Consider the following 19,224-nt stretch of genomic DNA (forward strand, 5'->3'; position numbering starts at 1 on the left):
TGAGTTAATTTAGTTCAAATAAAAGATAAGGAGTAAAAAGCAACACTGGAAAAACGATCAAGCATAAAAAAAACTAACATGTTGGATCATTTTTATTTATGGCTGGGGTCAGGACTGAGCACACAGCCACCTCTCACCTGGAGATTGACATCAGCAGAATGTTCAGTTAGCACCCGCACCACGTCAGTGAAGCCCTTGTTGACGGCGATGTGGAGCGCCGTGCACATGGAGTTGTTCAGGAGGTTGACATTTGCCCCCTTACTCAACAGCAGCCGCGCGATCTCCGCCTGATTACTGGACCAAAACAGACACAAATTAACCCGCACTTGATTGTTCACATTTCTGTAAACTATATTAATTCAAAACTAGGAGACAACAAATGAAAAGAAAAAGAAAAAGCTACCTGCATCTTCAAAAAGCCCAAGAGTTTCTTACCACGACACACAAATATCCCATCTGACTTTTTTATAATTTGGATTATATGAAATCTTTCCTGATCACATTAACGCAGGACGTTAACTGGGTGCCTTATTATGGTTATTATGCAACAGTTCAAGGCAGTCACTTCTGTGAACAGGTGATCACATTACAAGGAAAGGGATTAGCTTGAGCTCAAGTCATTTATCTGTCAGTCACAAGCTCCTGTTTTGGACTTGCAATATGCTAGTCTTTTCTTGTTTGTATTTGGCAAATTGTCTCTGTATATATATATATATATATATTTTTTTTTTATGTGTGTGTGTGTGTGTCCTTACCCAAAAGCAGTGTAGTGCAATGCCGTGTCTCCATCTTCATCTTTGACCTCAACTGAGCTGTTTGCCTGCAGCAGGGCCTTCACCACCTCCATGTGGCCTTGGTGAGCAGCAACCTGCAGCGCAGTCTTGCCTTGGTTCTTGATATCCACCTGCCATGGGCACACACATCGTTGCAGATTCATCAGAGCTGATGCTAGTCTGGACAATAACTGAGCTCAACACAGAGTGGTTGGAAATAATCTGCACATGAATAACAACCACACTCGTCATACACTTGAACACATAATCCAAATAAGTAGTGTCGTCACAGCAGAGCTGAATGCAGAGATAAATATTTACTCCGACTTCACAGTGTGACTTTTTTTTCCTTTTTTCTTGAACAAAAGAAAAACATCTTAGGAAATTTCAAACATCAATTTAAGTAGTCTAGATCAACACTGAATGAAAAGTGAGTGCGACACAGCTACACTAACACACAGTGGCCAAACTGCAAGGTTTCAAAAGTATTTCGACACTTCGGTGTGTCACTGATGCACAAAAGGAGCCACATGTGACTCAGAGGTGTTTGAGGGATGCCATTTAGAGGAAAAAACTCAATACGATAATGAGGTTGTAAAACCCACAGCCTATCTGAGGTCTATCTATAGCAGCTGGGTTTCCCAAAATGACCAGTTGGGTATTTTCTAAAAAAAAAGCACATGTGAACAGGAAAACTTGAAAATTGCAAAAGACAGTGTAAACAATGAATCTCAGGTTTGACAGATGCCGAGAAAATCTGGTTCATGATGAAGACAAACTGCACACAGTGATGCACAGCAAGTCTAGAACCTCACTAAAACACAGGCAATGATCAAAGGGTGAAAAATGATGCCAACATTTTATTCTACTTTTAAACAACTGATCACTTATTGCTTTTTTTTACCCATATTGTTTGACAGCTTTTAGATTATGCCTTATTCTTCACCTGTAATCAGTTAGGAGTGACTTAAGCACTGTTACAAATACCTTCATAAAGAAAATATATTCTATATACAGCATGCCTGGATCAATCACTGATCTGTCCTTTCAAAACCAGTTTTACGTTCTGTCATTCAAACATGCAATTAATGCCTGGAATTATTTGATTCTTTGGCTAAGGTAGCCCATCTGGTTGTGTTGGAGATTTTTCCTCCAAACCATGGGGGAATTGTTGGTTTTCTCTATAATAATGTAAGGTCTCAGCCCTCTTGTGTGACCTGAAGATACATATGTCATGCTTTGGGGTTACATCAATAAATTATTGGACAGTGTTTCCACTGCCTGTGTCAGTGGGTGAGGGTGGAGGGGAAACCTTGTAAATCTGTTAACAAGTGAGTCCTATAGTTGAGTTTGAGTTGCATTTTTACATAATAGCACTGACAGACTGGAAAATGTCAGCCTATAATATTGCTGTATCTGGCTCAATAAGTCAATCAGACTTCAACCCAAGGCCTGGAGCCCTGATGTAAAGAGCTCTTGGAACAGACAGTGGACTGCAGCAAAGAGAAGGAGTGCTGCACTAACCTTGTCAGGATACTTCTGCACCAGCTCCCGCACCTTGCTGGCACTGCCATGCGCTGCCTCAATGACTAGCCGACTGGGATTGTCTTGCTCTGTGGACTGAGAGAGCAGCTTCTCCAGCACTGAGATGACAGTACCTGAACAAAGACAGAGTCAGAAAGAGAGGGAGAAGAGGAGGTGTAGGGGTAGGATGTGAAAAGGGAACAGAGGACAAAAGAATTACATTAGTTTTTTCCACTTCAATTCTAATGTCGCACAAGCCTTGCAAAAAAAAAAAAAAAAAAAAATAAGCCATTCGAACTGGTTAACGAATGCTAGAATGAGTCAAAATGTCCCAGCATGCACTGGAATCTGACCACACACATTTGCAAACACACATCAGTCTGTTGTTAGCCTCCCATAATCTGAACTGAACACATAAACAGAGAAGATTTTGTCATGATTAAGAGACTGCTGAGAACTTGTGACATGATGACAAACGTGTCCACCTGCTGTCAAAGTGCAGGATCAGGAGATGCTACAGAGAAAATTTCAGAAAGAAGCATACTTTACACACTGCTGAAAAAAAACAAACAAACTTGATGCCACTGATGCCGCATGGATGAGAAAGGATGCGTAGCAAAGCTGAAATGAGGGAGAGTAGGGGGATAACTGAAAGCCTGCAGGAGATAAAGCTGGAGCTGGTGTGTTAGAGATGAGCCCCCTCTTCCCGGCAGAGGCCTTACTTCCAGATTCGTTGGGGTTCTCGGCCGTCATGAGGTTGGCATCCACCTCCACGGGTTGGGCTGAGAGGCACGCTGGGTTAAATGTCCATGTCTGGCCTCCAAATGCTACCCGTAGGTCACCATCTGCATATACTTTCAACACCTTGCCGACCTGGCCCAGCACCTATGAGAATAACACAATGAATAGGTGAGAAAGAATTGACAATGACAAATAAATGATCCTTACTAAACACCCATGTACAACCTAATTTTCATGAAGTAGGTCAGTCGTAATGTGATGACGTTAAACAACTGGATCCTTTACTTTTGCAAGTAGCACAGTAAACATTGTGCACATAAACAGGGAGAAACCTGAAACCCGGAATATAGAGAATGGAGTAAAAGGGCACTGGCATTTGCCAAAATGCATCGGAAAAGCATTAACTAACATCTAAAATGATGCCATGTTCCAACGTATCTGTATTAGTAAACAATACACAGCAAACTGACACATAAATCCTGACTAGGATATTCGCTGGCTACAGCGGAAGCCATGGAAAACTGGCTGTTGCCCCCGGAGGGTAAATCAACAGATTAGCTGGGTTGCTGGACTAAGTTATGAAACACTGGGTTCAAGTCAAAGTCATTCTTCAAAGCGATCATTACTTCACCAATTTATGTGACTCAAGTCTTCACTTCTGCACACAAGGTGAGGATTTTCAATCCAATTCTGAAAAACCACAGTAAGTTAGCATTAGGAGGCTACGAATATTATCAGGTAAAATGAGCATACAGGAGTCATGCTGTCTGTCCATTCTCCATGGCCAGCCTGCAGTCTCTTCACGCTCTCCATGTCCTCCAATACTCTCACTAATTCCCCAACTCCAAACGTGTTCACCTAAGGGGGAAAAAAAGCAGCCGAAGTCTAAACAAAGTAATTTAGCTGTAATAAACTGTGATATTAAAATAACAAAATAAGTAACGCAGTACCTTGGTGAGTGCCCCAGGATGGAAAGTCCAGCGGATATTGTTGCTGTACTGGACTCTGACATCTCCTCGGTCAGTGATTCTGTGAACCGTCCCAATCCGGCAAATGTACTGCAAACACAAATATGCTATTTAACCCTGGGTCTTCCTCTACATGGCTGTGACCTTAATGTCCCTTTTAGCAGCTGTGATATGAGAGTTGGATGCTCCATTTCTTTCTCCTCTGTTGCAACCTCCATCTGAGCCACTTATATAAATCTTCTGTATGCTGTGTTCTAGAGCCACGTGCATTTGAGGACATGTTTGTGTAAAACATGAAGCAGTTCATATGGTTACAATGGAAACCTGCTGGAAAAACCCAAGGAAGAGCACTATGTACGTCTGTATTGTATTAGAACTCAATAGGGAGTTATTTAAAGCTGCCTATAGTCAACCGGTATTATGTTTTTACTTTTTCTAGCGGAAGGCATTTGTACCTCTGCCATTTTGGGGTTCCACCCTCCGTGGCCCTCCTGCATCTGCCGTAGGATGTCTACCTCCAACAGACATTTGACCTTGTCACCCTGCTGGAAAGAATGGCCGTCTGCACTCTCCTGACGCTGCAGCTCTGCGTGCTCTCCTGGATGAACAGGTGTCAGCGTCAACAAACAGAAACTGACTCGAATTTTTTTTCCTAAGCTAATGATAAAAATAGCTTGGGTTTAAAGCCAGTATGTAATCAGTTTCTCAGTGTTACAGTATTACAATGCCACACAGAAGTACTGATAAGCACTGATATACGACATACAAGACATAAGTTGTTTACATCAAGTTAAATCAAGTTTCTGAGCCACTAAATAACTTTAAACTTTCTAAGGAATGCATACTTGAATAAAGAAAGTCTGTCTTACCAAGTTTTGGTAGGTGATCTTTGTAATAGAAGCCTCCCTGGCCATCTGTCACATATTTCAGGTCTACCTTGCCCTTGTGGCCCATTCGGTAAACATTAGTGGTGCCATTAGACCAGGTGACACTGGCCACGCTGCGACCAGACTCGTTGTCCCAGCCACGAATGTCCACTACCTTCCCAACCTTACCCTCCCCACCTACACACACACACACAAAAGTGCAGAAACAAACACAGATATAATGCAAGAAACACCAGTGCATCAGTTTATGGGAAAAATGGGAAACAAATGCAGTGAAAAGAAAACAAGCTCAATAAAAGAAGGAAAGGTGGTTAGTTAGACGACCGTGGTGTGATGCAATGATCAAAAAATAAATAAATAAACATGAGTGCAAACAAAGTGAGAGACAAACATTTCATTGTAGGGGCTGCCAAGTATCACAGACATTCATTATGATTTTCTACAATCACCGTCAAACACCTGACAATTTCCTCTTTTTGATTTGAGTGAAACCAAAGGACCAAATAATCAAACAATAAACACAAACCACATTATTAATGCACGTGTTGTGTCACAGGATAATTTCAGAGCCATACATCCAGCTGTATGATGTAAATAAATCCTTGCTATGCCATTTAAGTCATCAAGCTGCTTCAGCGCCTAAACACACCAACTAAACCAGTGACCTGTAAGACAACACGGTAGGCTGGGAAGACACAGAGCATGCTCAGTGTGTCTTTTATGCACTTAGAGCATACACCATTTAGGCCTGATGAGTGACTTAACCGAACCCCAGGGCACTGATTTCAAAGGCACCAAAAGGACATTTTGACTCATTCTCCTTAGAAAGAAAAGGGAGCGTTGCTATTCTCACAACCCTGGACCAAAAAAAAAAAGAAGAAGTCTAAGGACACGTTGCCATTCTCTATTTCTTTAAAGGGAACGTTTACAGACTTGAATTTAGCCCATCGATGTGGAAGATTACTTTGAATTAAGATTTTAACTAAACATCAGCCAGCGTAGGCTGTTTGGATCTGAAAAAAAAAGAACATGCAACAGCGAAGTCAGTATACAGTATATGACAGAGTTAAACTTCAGCCATTCGTGGAGGCAATAAAACACAATTCAATGTCTCATATATTCTTAACTCTCTACTTTATCTAAACTAATCTTTTTTATCTAAACTATGACCACAGACTTCAGGTGCAGGGTCTTTCTCAGTTTATGCCACTACACAATGATGGAAAAGAAAAGGCAAACATTCAAACAACGAGGACTCAACTGGGACTCTCAGAGACGCAAACAGTCAGGCACATCTGTGAGACAGACTTATATGAGTCACCCGCAAAATAAGTACACACAGACACATGCTAACACAACATCTTACAGGTTAATGAGTTGTGAGGTTACAATGTTATTATGGTAAAACACTTTGAAGAGGAACATTTCCACACTCAAGCATGCACAGAGTTTGCTGAGTTGCCAGGTTATTGGTATCATTAGCCCACACATCACTCACCATCTTGGTTGCCCCAGTCCCAGTCTGGTCCACGAACCACTTTAACCCCCTGGAAGATTCCTTTGAGGATGATTCGTGGGAGGTTCTGCCTCGGTGCCAGGCTCACCCTGTGACAAGAGCATGAAGACGCAGCTGAACAAACAATCATAGAAAATGCTGAAGGGTGCTAAGAAACCCCAAAACCTTCTCCAAATATGCACATTAGAAGTTCTAAAAATTAAAAATTAACTCTCTTACATATTTGTAAGAGTTTGGAATTAGTGGCAAGGCAAGTAAGAAAAAAATGTAACACTTGCAGCCAATACATTTACTCGTGACAAGAAAACATTTGAAGTTACACAAGATATGACAGTGCAGTAAAGAACACATCTGCCTGACATATCAAACAAATGCTACTCAAGGCTGTCTGTTCTGAGAAATGATATCTTACTTAGCAAAGGCCATTTTGTAAAAGGAATTCAAGGACTGTGAATAGCTATGCTTAATAATAACACACACACACACACACACACACACACACTATTAAAGCCACAATATTCTCAACACCATTAACCTTGAACACAATCTGACATAGGTGAGCTAGCCGTATCTACAAAATCAAACATACTTTATGGTAAAAATTTGATCAGATCTTGGTGCAAAAGAGCTGCCTATTCCCATACTTCTCGACGAGATCAAAGCCCAGCTTCCTTTCCAAGCAAACAGCTAATGGGATAAACTCCAAATCATATTAAATCCAGTGTGTTGAAAAGAAAAAAGAGCCTTGTGAGAGCCGTCATCCTCAGGGAGTCTCATAGAGACTCTCGTGCTGGGGTTTCGCTCAAAGTTAGGCTTGACTAACTTCACCCCCATCGCTAGCCAGATTTTCAGGATCCCATATGTGCCACAGCAGAAAATAGCAGTGCATTTTCCTCTTAAAGCTAACCAACAGTGAGTGTGGTCTGAGCTTAGACAGGTCTGTGCCGAGAATGATGTGTATCTGAGCACAGAGCTTTCAGCCTAATCCTAGACAGCAGAGCTATCAGAAAGCAGGGCACCACAGGGCAAATCATAGACAGTGCACGTGCTAGCATCCAGTACTATGTGCATCTAGATAGTTATGCACATGCATATACAGCTTCAAACCATGAAGCTGCTAATAACAAATGCCCATTTCCTGATGGCACCATTCAGATTTAGTTTAGAAAGACTGGACAAACTTAAGTATCATGAGCACCTCTACTTATGACAACAATAAGTCAGCTCATTAAGACAAACAAACCTATTATGAAAACATGACCCATGGTTTTTTGAGAGCAGAGAAGATATAAACTGACAGATGTCCCCGTTTTCATGGACAGTGAAACACACGACCTCAGTGTTTCACATGTTTGTTTTTTCAGTACAGCTTCTCTTTCAAGGGATCAAGATTTCTAATCCAGCTTGACCAAATGTCAGCGCTGCTCACAGACAAGATGAGGATCAGGGCAAGAGACCTAAACCTACTGACACAAAAGCTGGATCAACAGTCATCCAAGCAATAGCCTTTGGTATTAAAGCAGTGTAATACACACAAGGATCTACCAAGCAAAGAGAAGTCACATCTGTCAGAAAGACAAAGCTAAACTACGTGTATGTGAAAATACCAGGAGTGTGTCATGCAAATGCATTCAGAGCTTGTATCTCAAAGCAAGTTTAAAATGTCTGTCTTGTTTGCATTTAGAGCCTTTAATGTGTGAGTTGCCCCTTTACAACTGTAAAAACAGCATTAGGTTCCAGACTTATTGGTGATATCTTTAGAAATAACATGTTTTGTCATTATCTAGTACGATACTTGTTTTAATCCATACTTCACCTAGTAACGTACTAATCTTAACACATTTGAGGAGCGTTTTAAACGCTATTTTGATAAGACTGGAAAGAAAAAAAAAATCATTACACATAGTGCTTAGATCCCTAACAAAAAAATGAGAAGGAGAGACAGCTATTTTTCCACCAGAGCTACAACTCTATTCAGTTCTGTCTGGAAGAGGGAAAGCAGCAGAAATCCCTGCAGGACAATAATGAGGATAGTTTGGTTGTAGCTTAAACATGAACACACAGCAGAAAACTGAGAAGTCAGGTGGGGCGGTGAAGGATTAGGCACTGATTTGACCCAATAGGTTCGCATGTGTGGTGCTTGCGTTGGGAGAGCCGATTAACCAGCTGCATACGACCATCTCCTCGTAAACATATGGCACGCACATATGCTGCTGTGAGCATGTAAACACATGCCTCTTTGTACCATGTAACATATGAATCTTAACTAAATGCAGGACTCGGCAGGCTTTTCAGCGCATTCGGTACATTGCAAAATTATTCCAAAACAACAGCCAGAGGCTAATAACGACCAGGCTTCATGGCTTGTGAGCATAAAACTTCGCCCTGACTCGCTCCACATCTGAGACCTGTTAAAACATGTCTTCAAGGAAGTTGAAAATGTTAACATGCTAATCCTCACAGCTGAGAATGGTAACCATGCTAATCCAGCTAAATCTGTGTAATTACAATGGAACACTCATGTACAGTACATCCGGCTCAGCTCTCACACCACGTTTGTGACGCCGCTATTATATTGTCAGCATTCTGCAGCCGTTTATTACGCTGACCACCGATTGTCCCCTCAGGCCGCCGATAAGGTTTCTGCCAACGGTATGACAGTAAACTACAAATAGATCAAGCTTGCTTAAGTTGCATTTAAAGCCTTGCACATGTTTGACCCACATGAAAGGAGTCCCTCTTAACTAGCCCGAGCCCCAACTTGAGCTTCCTAACATAAATCACAGCTGGCACTGCATGAAGTCACAAACATTATGAAGGCAAGTTAAATTTGTCCTTCCAGGCAAATATCAGTGTGTCCCATGACTGCCAGATTATAAATTCATCTTTTGAAATGCTGTCAGTGAAATATGGGTCAGTGTGGTCCGGAAATAAAGAAGTGCTGTGTGTCTGGCATCACATATTGTCGGCTGCTCTTCTACTTCATTCATTGGATGAGAAAAGAAGTGACTTTCATGTGATGATCTTCCAAATCTGTATCAGTGAGAGACAACAATTGCAATTTAATTTTTCCTCCGATTATACAAATCTCCCTTTGATAAGACTCCAAGATATAAATAGATAGCATTATAATGATATGAGAGAAAAACTGTTACTTATATCAAATGATTAAATGATCTTGGTTGTCTTGTATAATTTGCATTCACTACACTGGCTGTGTGCTGACATTATGAGTAAGCTTGCACTGACCAAAAAGACTCCTCTATAAAAATGCTTCTGACATACATAAACAAAAGTTATTTCTAACTTCAAATCCAACCCAATTTATCACCACTGTGAAAAACACAACTGAATAACAAACAATAACATCTCAAAATTTGTTTTCTAAAAGCTAAAATTTCACTTTAAGGGGGCAGGGCATAATTATAAGCCAGTACATAGTTTTCAGAAGTTAAAGGAATGACTGGAATATTTATTGGGGCAACATAAATATATCTTGTAGTCAAACAACTGAAAATATGTTGAGTCACACTGAAGTTCACCGCCATCGAGAACAATACGTGGAACATTGTGCACTCACTCGCTGTGAGAGCCGTCAATGATAAACACCGAACCACTCAAAAGACAAAGAGCTTCGACCGGTTGGAGATTTCATCCACATCGTGACAGGATAAGGTTGGCTGACTCTGATAGGCATCAATATACCATTTGTATTTTTGATTCTTTAAAAGTCATCTCCCTGAGAGCCAGAATTGAGAGAGGCTCATTGTGTTATCACTCCATTCAAAAAGGTTGCAGAAAAGAGCTACAATTTCTAAATCTCATTCATATTATAGAGCCTAGTATTTATGAAAGGCCATTTCAAACATCTTTCAAATGGAGATATTAATCCCACAACATCCTATTTTAGTCTTTGAAATCTCTGTATTTTAAGATTCTGTATTTCTATTCTTCTACACCGCTTTAAATTAGCATCTACGTAATGTGCCATGATCTCAAAGAACCCACACATAAAAGGTTTCTACAGTATAAATAGTAACTAACAACAATGCAAAACTGTAACATTTAGGTTGACGAATCGCAAATGCTACTTACATTTACTAGCTCAAACAATTTAAAGGTGTTTCTCGTCTCAATAAAGTACAGCCTTATTTTCGGCTTTCTAAGTTTAGCCTTGTCTCACTTTGATGTTATGCACCCTGTATGAGATTGCAGCAATGCCTGTTTGGTAGATTTCAATAACAAAGGCAGGTTGCTACTTGAAATATATCACTACTATATATTTCCTAAAATCATTATCTTTGTTAATGTGTCTAAAGAAATCCCCAACTCAATGAAATAAAAAAAATGAACTGTCAGTGAGTATTAGTATTTACTTGCCCAGTACTGACAAAAGGAAGGCGCTGATGTTTTAACCCACATGGAGGTTCACAGAAAGGTTTTTATTCTGTTATCTCAATGCTGTTCACAGCTGAGCCAAACAAAATTTTGACCTTAATGAAAATCAATAGTTTTGGGGAGAAACTGAGGAAGGAAAAGAAATGAGTTCCAGCTGGTGTCAGAATGCTAAATGATTACTGCAAAGGCCAGATTTCACTCAGATGTGCAATTGATGTGCTGCTCCGGTACCATACCACCTATCCATAGCAGACGAGTACAGACCTGACCAAAATCTAAAATTCCACTTTATTAACAATACGTCTCATATTTAATTAATTAAAACAGGATTTCACAGATCAATGCAGGAAAAATCAAGCTGCACATTCATAAGCAAAGGTGTAAGAATGCATCTGTTCATCCCATTTTAAAATAATGTGCTGATTGTGAGACTTAATTTTTTTTTTTTTTTTGTTAAGGGTTTTAATAGAAATCAAGATTACCAAATTCTTGGGCCAAAAAACAAAAAACAAAAAACAAAAAACTTTTGAGAGGAAGCCATTTGTAAGAAGCCATGATTCATGCACCTATTCTGAGCATTTTTCGGGCAACAGACTCAGAGGAATTAAATGGAACTGTGTTGGACCTGGACGGGACTAAACTATAGAAGAAATCTGGGTCATACATATCACCTCGTTAAAATGAGAACAGGCCATCCAGCTGACATTCAGACAGTGCCTGGAGCAGTTTGGAGCTCTACTGTGAACTGATGCAGAAGAGTGAATTCTGAAGGGAGAACTCACTCCAGTAAATCTGGATACGTAGGACACTTGGAATCAGCTCACTAAACATTTATCCCCAGCAAGGAGGCGTGCAGTTTGCACAATGCCCACTTTTATACCACAGGTGTCTTGTGATGACATTCGTTAGAGTTCGTACGGGACCAGCCATGCTCTGCTGAGGTCATTAGAATTGTGGCTGTGACACATCCATTTTTTAATGGTTGTGTCACCCTCAAATACTAACATCTTAACACATAGCACTGTAGACTAACTACAGCCGCAGCCAAAGCCCAAACAATAACAATAACAATAACGCTGAGGTACAACATCACAATCACAAGCAATAGTGGCCGCATGATGTTGTTCAGAAGACTCCAACCAGACCTACAGGAATGTATGAATTCCAGATTAAGATTAAGATTTGAGGAAGCCATTATGAGGCCAACACAATTTGAAAACAGCAAAGTAGCAAAGACACCATCATTAGAATTAAATAAGGATCAGCTGTGCTGGAGAGCGAGCAGAGTTGTACTCACGGCTGGGAGTGTGCTGTCTCGTAACGCTCGAAAGCGTGGCTCAGGTCATGCTTGTTGTTCATGTAACACTGGGTGCACAGGTCGTAATCGAAGCACACCTTGCACTTCCATCGCATTCCCATGATTCCATGCTTCTTGCAGCTGTCACAGATGATATTGGAATGACGCACCCCTGGAGTGGAAAGTGAGATGTTGAGTGGGCACAACAGGCTTGATGTTTCTTTTTGTATTTTTGTTACAAAGAAACATATGTTTTGACAGAACATGTCATAACCTTCACAGCAAAGAGGACACTACCATTCATTCCCCCGTGTCTAAGTCAGCGAAACGTTTAAGGCATACGTCACATCCTTGATGATGTTACTTATTGCAGAGGGTAACATCATGAGATGTGCAAAAACTGAGGCACAAACAGCATGTGCCTCAGGCCCCCCACCCCCTTGGCTCCTCATCTCTTCTCCTCCTCTTCTTTCGCTCCATTAATTGAAGGGCAAGTTTTGTGAGGCAGAAAAATGTTGCTTGAAATGGAGCAAAAATGCTAATGAGTCCTGCATTAATGTGTGTGTCATTCAAGTTCAAAACTGAGCTGGATGGCTGATGGCTGAAGATAAGAGATGACTTACTGTACCCCGCTTTCTTTAAATGGGCCAAGTAAAGGCTACGTTCACAAAAATACAAAGTGTGTAAAGAGAATGTGTGTAAAAATAAATAAATAAATAAATAAAAAATACTACATGGATCAACTACATGGATACATTTTTCACTTTTTATCAGAGCCTTTCAAGCTAGTGCTCGGCTTTAAAAATGCTGAATTATCAGGATAAGATCGAGTTCAAGCATTTACATAATTATAAAACAAATCCTGATCAAATGTTTTTTTTTAATTTAAAAGAAGTATTAGGATTATAATAACACTATAATTCGTAGCAAACAATAACTACCTACACAAATTTGAACCTATTAAAAGCTTGGAAAGTAATCTAACCAAAGGCAACATTTTATTTTGAAGGCGCTCTTGAACATCAAAACTTCTAGCATTTTCCTAAGCTGGAAAAAGCAGAAATAACCATTTTAACTATGAATTACTGAAAGGACTGAAAACAATACAATAGCATAGTATCGTTTGGTATAATAACAAAACTACAATCACACTGGTGCCATGACTCAAAAGTTTCACAGCAGTTTCATATGACTCTAATGTAATCGCTTACCAATCTGAGCGTTATCATAAAGCAGCAGGTCATAGGCACCCTGGTAGCCAGTACGGTAGTTGGTTCTCGTGCCGCTGTCCCACTGCACCACCACCGTCTTGTCTGGAGTTGTAGTGCTGCCCTGACGCCCGATCTCCACCACAGTACCCACATGGCCCTCACCATCATCTTGGTTTCCCCATTTCCAGTCCAGGCCGCGCACAACACGCATGCCTACCTCCATGCTGCCTCTTTTGGGGCCTGGCCGACAGGCTGAGGGCAACGTCTGAGGCCTGGCAACGCTGTCACGTCCGCTGCTGCTGCGCCTCCGGGGCTTCTGAGGTGCAGAGCCGGCTCGTGCCGATGGTACTGCTGGTAAGGACGGCACAAGGGTTGTTTCCGGGAACAGATCAGGGGTGACTGAAGGAAAAAAAGGATAAAAAGCATTGAAAGAGCAGTCACAGTAAAATGCTCCAAGTACAAAAGAAGTTGATACATTCCACTCCTGCACCAGTGTGTTTTACTACATGCCTATCAGTGTTTGCTTGGGGACTTGAATAGCAGCATGCCATACGTCCTATTAATTTCTTAGCAGTGTTTTACTCTTAGTGGTGGATCATTCACTGGAGGTCTTGCTGTGCATGATGGCACACTTGTGGAGAAAGCAGCTGGACATCAATGCTATGCCCTCCTGCGCTAATCAAGCCCTGGCCGGATATGTGCACATGTACACACACACACACACTTAATTCCTTAGCAGGACAACATATTGGCCTCATTCTTGTCCTGAACGTCACTCATAAGACTGAGCTAGTAATCATGGGGCAAAAACTGAAAACACATAAGGTGAGATCTCTGAAACAAACAAAACAGGCATCTTTTAAGTGACATAAACAAAGTTACAATTTAACAATGAACAAAACTCTGAGTTTATGTAATTGCTAATGAGATAAGTATTTTGTCTCACAAAGACTGGCGCTACTGGTCCAGATACGATCAGGGGTTAAGCCATCAAGTTGAACTTCCTTATACGGGGGTTTCTTAAACACAGAGTTAATCACAAGAAAAATCTTACCCACACTCCCCTAGCCTGGGCTTGTTGTCATATTCTTCATGAACAAGTGAACACTAAGCTATAACAGCAAAAAAAATCAAATGCAAAAAATAAATAAATAATAAAATCTCACAGTATTCCTCAGTAAGTAGGGAGTAATCTGCCTAAATCTCCTTAATTAAAAAGAAACAAACTTTTGCCGTAGGCGAATAAATTAATTTAGGTTGTTTTTTCAAAAGAAACCAAAAAGATTAAATTTTGTCTGAAGGAGAAAACATTTCACACAGCTGACTGAGTACACCAGTGGTTTAAACTGATGCTGCTGGGTGTTGGAGACTACAACTACAAGTAAAAGGAAGTGGCATTTACAGTAAGGGAAAGCTTGAGTCAGCAGCACAGAAAGAAACTTCTGCTGGAGACCATGATCATCAGCACACATCTAATTACATCCATTAATCACATGTGGCACATCAGATCTACTCTTTTATACACCACATCATTACATCTCCATCACAATTTAAAGTATTCCTTGTTTATTAAAGCAATGCTATTTAAATATAGTGTGTCTCAAATAATTACCAGGTCCTTTCCTACAACATGCAATTCAATAAAGAAGAATTTGAAGATGTCATATCTTCAGTTCTTTGGAAGTACACATTCTTTTGGTTGCCATTATTCACTGTAAAGCCAGGCTTATACACACACACACGCACACACACACACACACACACACGGCCTGCCTCCACATACAGCACTACCAAAGAGGCCTCTTGTCTTGCTGTAATGGAGAGGAAGGAAATTTACTTAGACAATGCAGGCATTGTAACTTGATTGCTTTGGATTTCCAGGAATACCAGTGAGACAACAGCCCTGGACTTACCAATAATGGTGGTAGACCCTAAATCAGTCATTATTTTATACCCCTACAGTTACTGACACAAACAGAGACACTAGTAACAGCAGTCACTAGTAGTGACTGGTTAAACTGGAAGTCAGAACAATAAACAACGCAATAACAGCTTATCTGTGGCATATCAGGCATGATATCTGACGACAATCTCTAAAAGATGATGTGGGTAGTCCATAACTTCCCTGTTCAAAGAAACTATTATTTTAAATTAAGCAGATGATGAGATTTAAGCTTTTTCTATGAACAGCTCAAACAGAGAAAAAAATAAATAAATAAATAAATGATCTTTAAATCCACAAGTCTGTGCATATTTGTGGGGAAAAAATCCTTAAACTTTCCAAATACCCTCCATTATTTGTTCATGTTTACACCCAACATGTCTTTTAATATTGAGCCTAATAATACACCCATAGTGTTTATTAAAAGATAAACAAAAACCTTTATATAAGAGGGCGGACAGATGTTTGTAAGAAGCTGAGATTACACTTGCACGCTTATTGAGATTACAATGTCATTTAGGTGGTGACTGCTTAAACATAAAACATATGGGATGTAGGGGATAAAAGGAGGAAAAGCAGGCTGCTTATACTCCATTTTCTGTCCAACGTGACAGCTTAGCCTCTTTTGTGCACTGAAACAACATCCCAGTTATCTAATATTTCAGCGTGCACAGAGAGGAGCTGTGAGGGGCAGTGGACAGCCTTCATGAAGCTTCCCAGCATTCTGCACATGGATGCAAGTAAGAAAAGTGCTGGACGACAACACAATCCTAACTTATTCAGAGCAACAGAGTCAAACTGAAACCCTGGAGGTCAGTATATTTATACCACAGTTAAATCTGCAGTGAAGCTGAGTAAAGAAAAAGCAGTCAGCTGTCTTAGCATTCAGTGTTAGAAGCTCTGTATAATAATAATAATAAAAATACCAACCTATCACCTACATTTAAAACTGTTCTGCTATCCACACATCCCCCCCCCCCCCCCCCCCCCAAATACCACCCACTCCACAGCCCCCTCAGTGTTCCAGAGAACCCAGCGTGACTACTGATATCTTATCATTATTAAATAGTGCAGTACTGAGAAGTAGACTAAAACATAGTGGATTCACTGGATCGCTTTACCTACGCAACTAGGTCATTTCCAGTTTCACAATTTAGTGCTGAGGAAGGTGGTGTTTTTGCCTGTGGAAAAGCTTCATGAAGATATGCACAGTGTGCACAAACGGTGAACACACAGCTAAAAGCTGTACTTGGCAAACATAATTAATAAAATATCGCCATATTCTTTAATCCCAAAGTATTTTTTTTTTCTTTTATGTTGGCAGACGGTAGCTTCCAGCCTTCTTCTCAACACACCAACTGCAAAAAAAAAAAAAAGATCACAGAATCCCAACATCTTAGGCAACAAAGCTGCTGTTTAAGAATCCTGAAAATAAGAGTGAATCCTGTTGAAAACGAATCACCAGCCCTCAAGTGAAGAGCACACTTTTACCTCATGGAAACATTTCAGAAAACGGTGACTACCACCTTATGCTTGACAGCAAAGCGGTACGGATGTAAAAACAATTCAGCATGCTCTTCTATTAACAGCTTCATGCAACTTCAACTTTAAAATTTACTCTATGTTTTCATGTATTACTACATCTCATATGTAATGTTGCAAGGCAAATACAAGACTGTGCCAACAGACTTAATGATGAAATTTACTGTCAGACTTTACTACTTCATTAGTGCTCCACCAGCCAAAATTCTGCTCAGGGACATACAGACAACAGCAATTAGTAGTTGCACAGTACCAATACTGTGTTTACATTTATAGACATATTTTTTAAAAATCACCCACAAATACATTTAAATAAATACCAGACAGACAGTTCTTTCAAACCTAATCAGCGCCTGTAGTGTCGTTTATGATAACAGCAAAAAAAAAAAGGAGTGAGCTCATGGCATGACTTTATGCATAATGTAGGACAGAACAATAAGCTTCTCAATGGTGGTCTAGGTTTGAGAACACACAAAAGATTGTAGCCACAGTCTACGAGTTTTACAAAGCATTACAACCAATAACAATGTGAGATATTCTGAATCATAGTTTCCAGATGTCAAACTCTGGAGTGTCACCACATTTCGACAACTGCAAGCGTATATCTAATTAGAGCGAACAGGTGCAGGTGCAGCATGAGCTCTTTTATTCCAGAGGTCGGCTCTCCAGCGCGCATTCCTTGTACGTCTCTCTATGAGAGGCGGGGGTGAAGGCAGTCATGACAAGGCTACCTGTGTTGCTGAAATGTCACTGCCAATCTGCGACAGAGGGCTAAGACGGCCTGGATTACAGATCTCTGCCTGCAACAACAGATGGCCTAGCTTCCGTCATACACGCTGCTGAGGGCCAATCTGGGAGAGTAAGGTCCGTCACACAAACAACAGGCAGACATGCCAAAATTACACACAGCAAAAACAAACACACACATTTAAAAAAAAAAGTAACAAAAAAAAAACAAAAACAAAGAAAAAATCCTCATTGAATTATTATGTGTAGCAGCTGATCACAAAGCAAACAGCAACACTATGTCTAATTTATTTGTGCATGTGTGTTGTTTGTAAAAGTAACTCAATGCTAATAGCACCCTTAATTGATTTCTTTATCTCATACAATAAATACAGAAGTTGCAAAGAAGAAAGATGTATATATTACTCACTGGTGATATTTCTTCTGCTAAAAATAGGAAATGCTAGTCAGTTCTTCTGTATTTGTACCATTTTTATTAACTTATTGTTTACTGAAATAAAGTTAAATGCAATACAGCATAAAAAAATTAAATAGGAGAAATGATACTGATAGATACTCTGAGATTTTTTGCTGTTTGTGAATATTAACATTCACCTAAATGTATCATTAAATGAAGTGCAGCTGGGAGCAGGCAGCGATGGTCATAAATCGCACTGAAAAATAGTCCATGATTAGAGAAGCATTTCAGAATCAGTATTAATAGTAAACACATGTCCCCACTTTAACTTAAACAAAGACTGTTACATAATCTTCAGAGATGTAGGCCCACAGCCTGATAAGCTATCTGAAGACATCGATGAAGCAGATACTACATATTTACACTTCTTTATCCAACCATCAGAAAGACCCAGTCCTGCCCTCTACTCACTGAGCAGCTTCAAAATGGAAAATGAGTCAGGAGTATTATTATTGGCAGAGCCAGCACCATCAGATACGTGCTACTGTGCAAAGCTGCAAAGGCCCAGTTTGGCTGCGCGCCCAGAGACACATGTTCAAATTGGCTTATATCCTCGATTTCATTTCTAATAACAAGAGCCCGTTTGCCTGTACTGATATTCCTTTCATCACTGTCACCGGACCAAAATGCTTACCAAAGTGTAATCTATACACAAGAGTTTAATATCAGCTTTAATATCAGAAGTGAGTAAAAGCCTGCTGGAACTAGTTTACGTCAGAAACATCTGGAGGCCAGAGGAGTTGCGGGAAAATCAATAAGGACCGTGAGTAAATAATACCTGTACAAAAAGATTTCTCCAGCTTAGGTGTCGAGATTAAAAGAGAACTCTCAGTTCACCGTTTCAGGTTTCTGCTTGCCCTAGCTTACTTGACATAATCAAATGAGAGCAGGTCATATAGACTTAACAGATACACCAATCTCACAGCCTCGCTACAGATATGAGATATAATATTGCTCATTTTCTTCTAACAGCATTTCCTGACCACTGCGGGCTTCCTCAGAAGGACAACGATCCTTGCTACACAGCAAAAACAGATCTGCAGCAGAGTGCGAAACACTACAAAGAGCACAAGGTGTTGATCCAGACTGACTGAGCATCCACAACAACAAGCCCAACCCACAAAAGACCCCAGCCCAAAATGAACAGGATCCATTATTGTTTGAAAATGTTTAGTTTTACAGAGGGCATATGCCTCAACAAACAGATACTAAAAGTAAGTA

General features: G+C 40.3%; 1 protein-coding gene across 5 annotated transcripts in view; it reads right to left on the bottom strand.

The window, feature by feature from the left end:
* Positions 1–19,224, bottom strand: part of mib2 (MIB E3 ubiquitin protein ligase 2) — a 38,199-nt gene that overhangs the window by 12,274 nt on the left and 6,701 nt on the right. For 4 of the 5 annotated variants that reach the window (XM_082518247.1, XM_082518246.1, XM_082518245.1 and 1 more), the window contains exons 2-12: positions 13,316–13,714; positions 12,105–12,276; positions 6,392–6,498; positions 4,876–5,070; positions 4,462–4,604; positions 3,989–4,096; positions 3,792–3,896; positions 3,020–3,182; positions 2,298–2,431; positions 756–904; positions 138–294 (exon numbers count right to left, since the gene is read on the bottom strand). In XM_082518247.1, the coding sequence (XP_082374373.1) occupies positions 138–294; positions 756–904; positions 2,298–2,431; positions 3,020–3,182; positions 3,792–3,896; positions 3,989–4,096; positions 4,462–4,604; positions 4,876–5,070; positions 6,392–6,498; positions 12,105–12,276; positions 13,316–13,538 (1,656 nt within the window). In that variant the 5' untranslated portion in view covers positions 13,539–13,714. Of the gene's footprint in view, positions 1–137; positions 295–755; positions 905–2,297; positions 2,432–3,019; positions 3,183–3,791; positions 3,897–3,988; positions 4,097–4,461; positions 4,605–4,875; positions 5,071–6,391; positions 6,499–6,998; positions 7,316–12,104; positions 12,277–13,315; positions 13,715–19,224 lie in introns of those variants that run through there. The other variant, XM_082518249.1, reaches the window with a different exon arrangement.

This window comes from Aulonocara stuartgranti (genome assembly GCF_965226115.1).
Source record: "Aulonocara stuartgranti genome assembly, chromosome: 20".
Lineage (NCBI taxonomy): Eukaryota > Metazoa > Chordata > Actinopteri > Cichliformes > Cichlidae > Aulonocara > Aulonocara stuartgranti.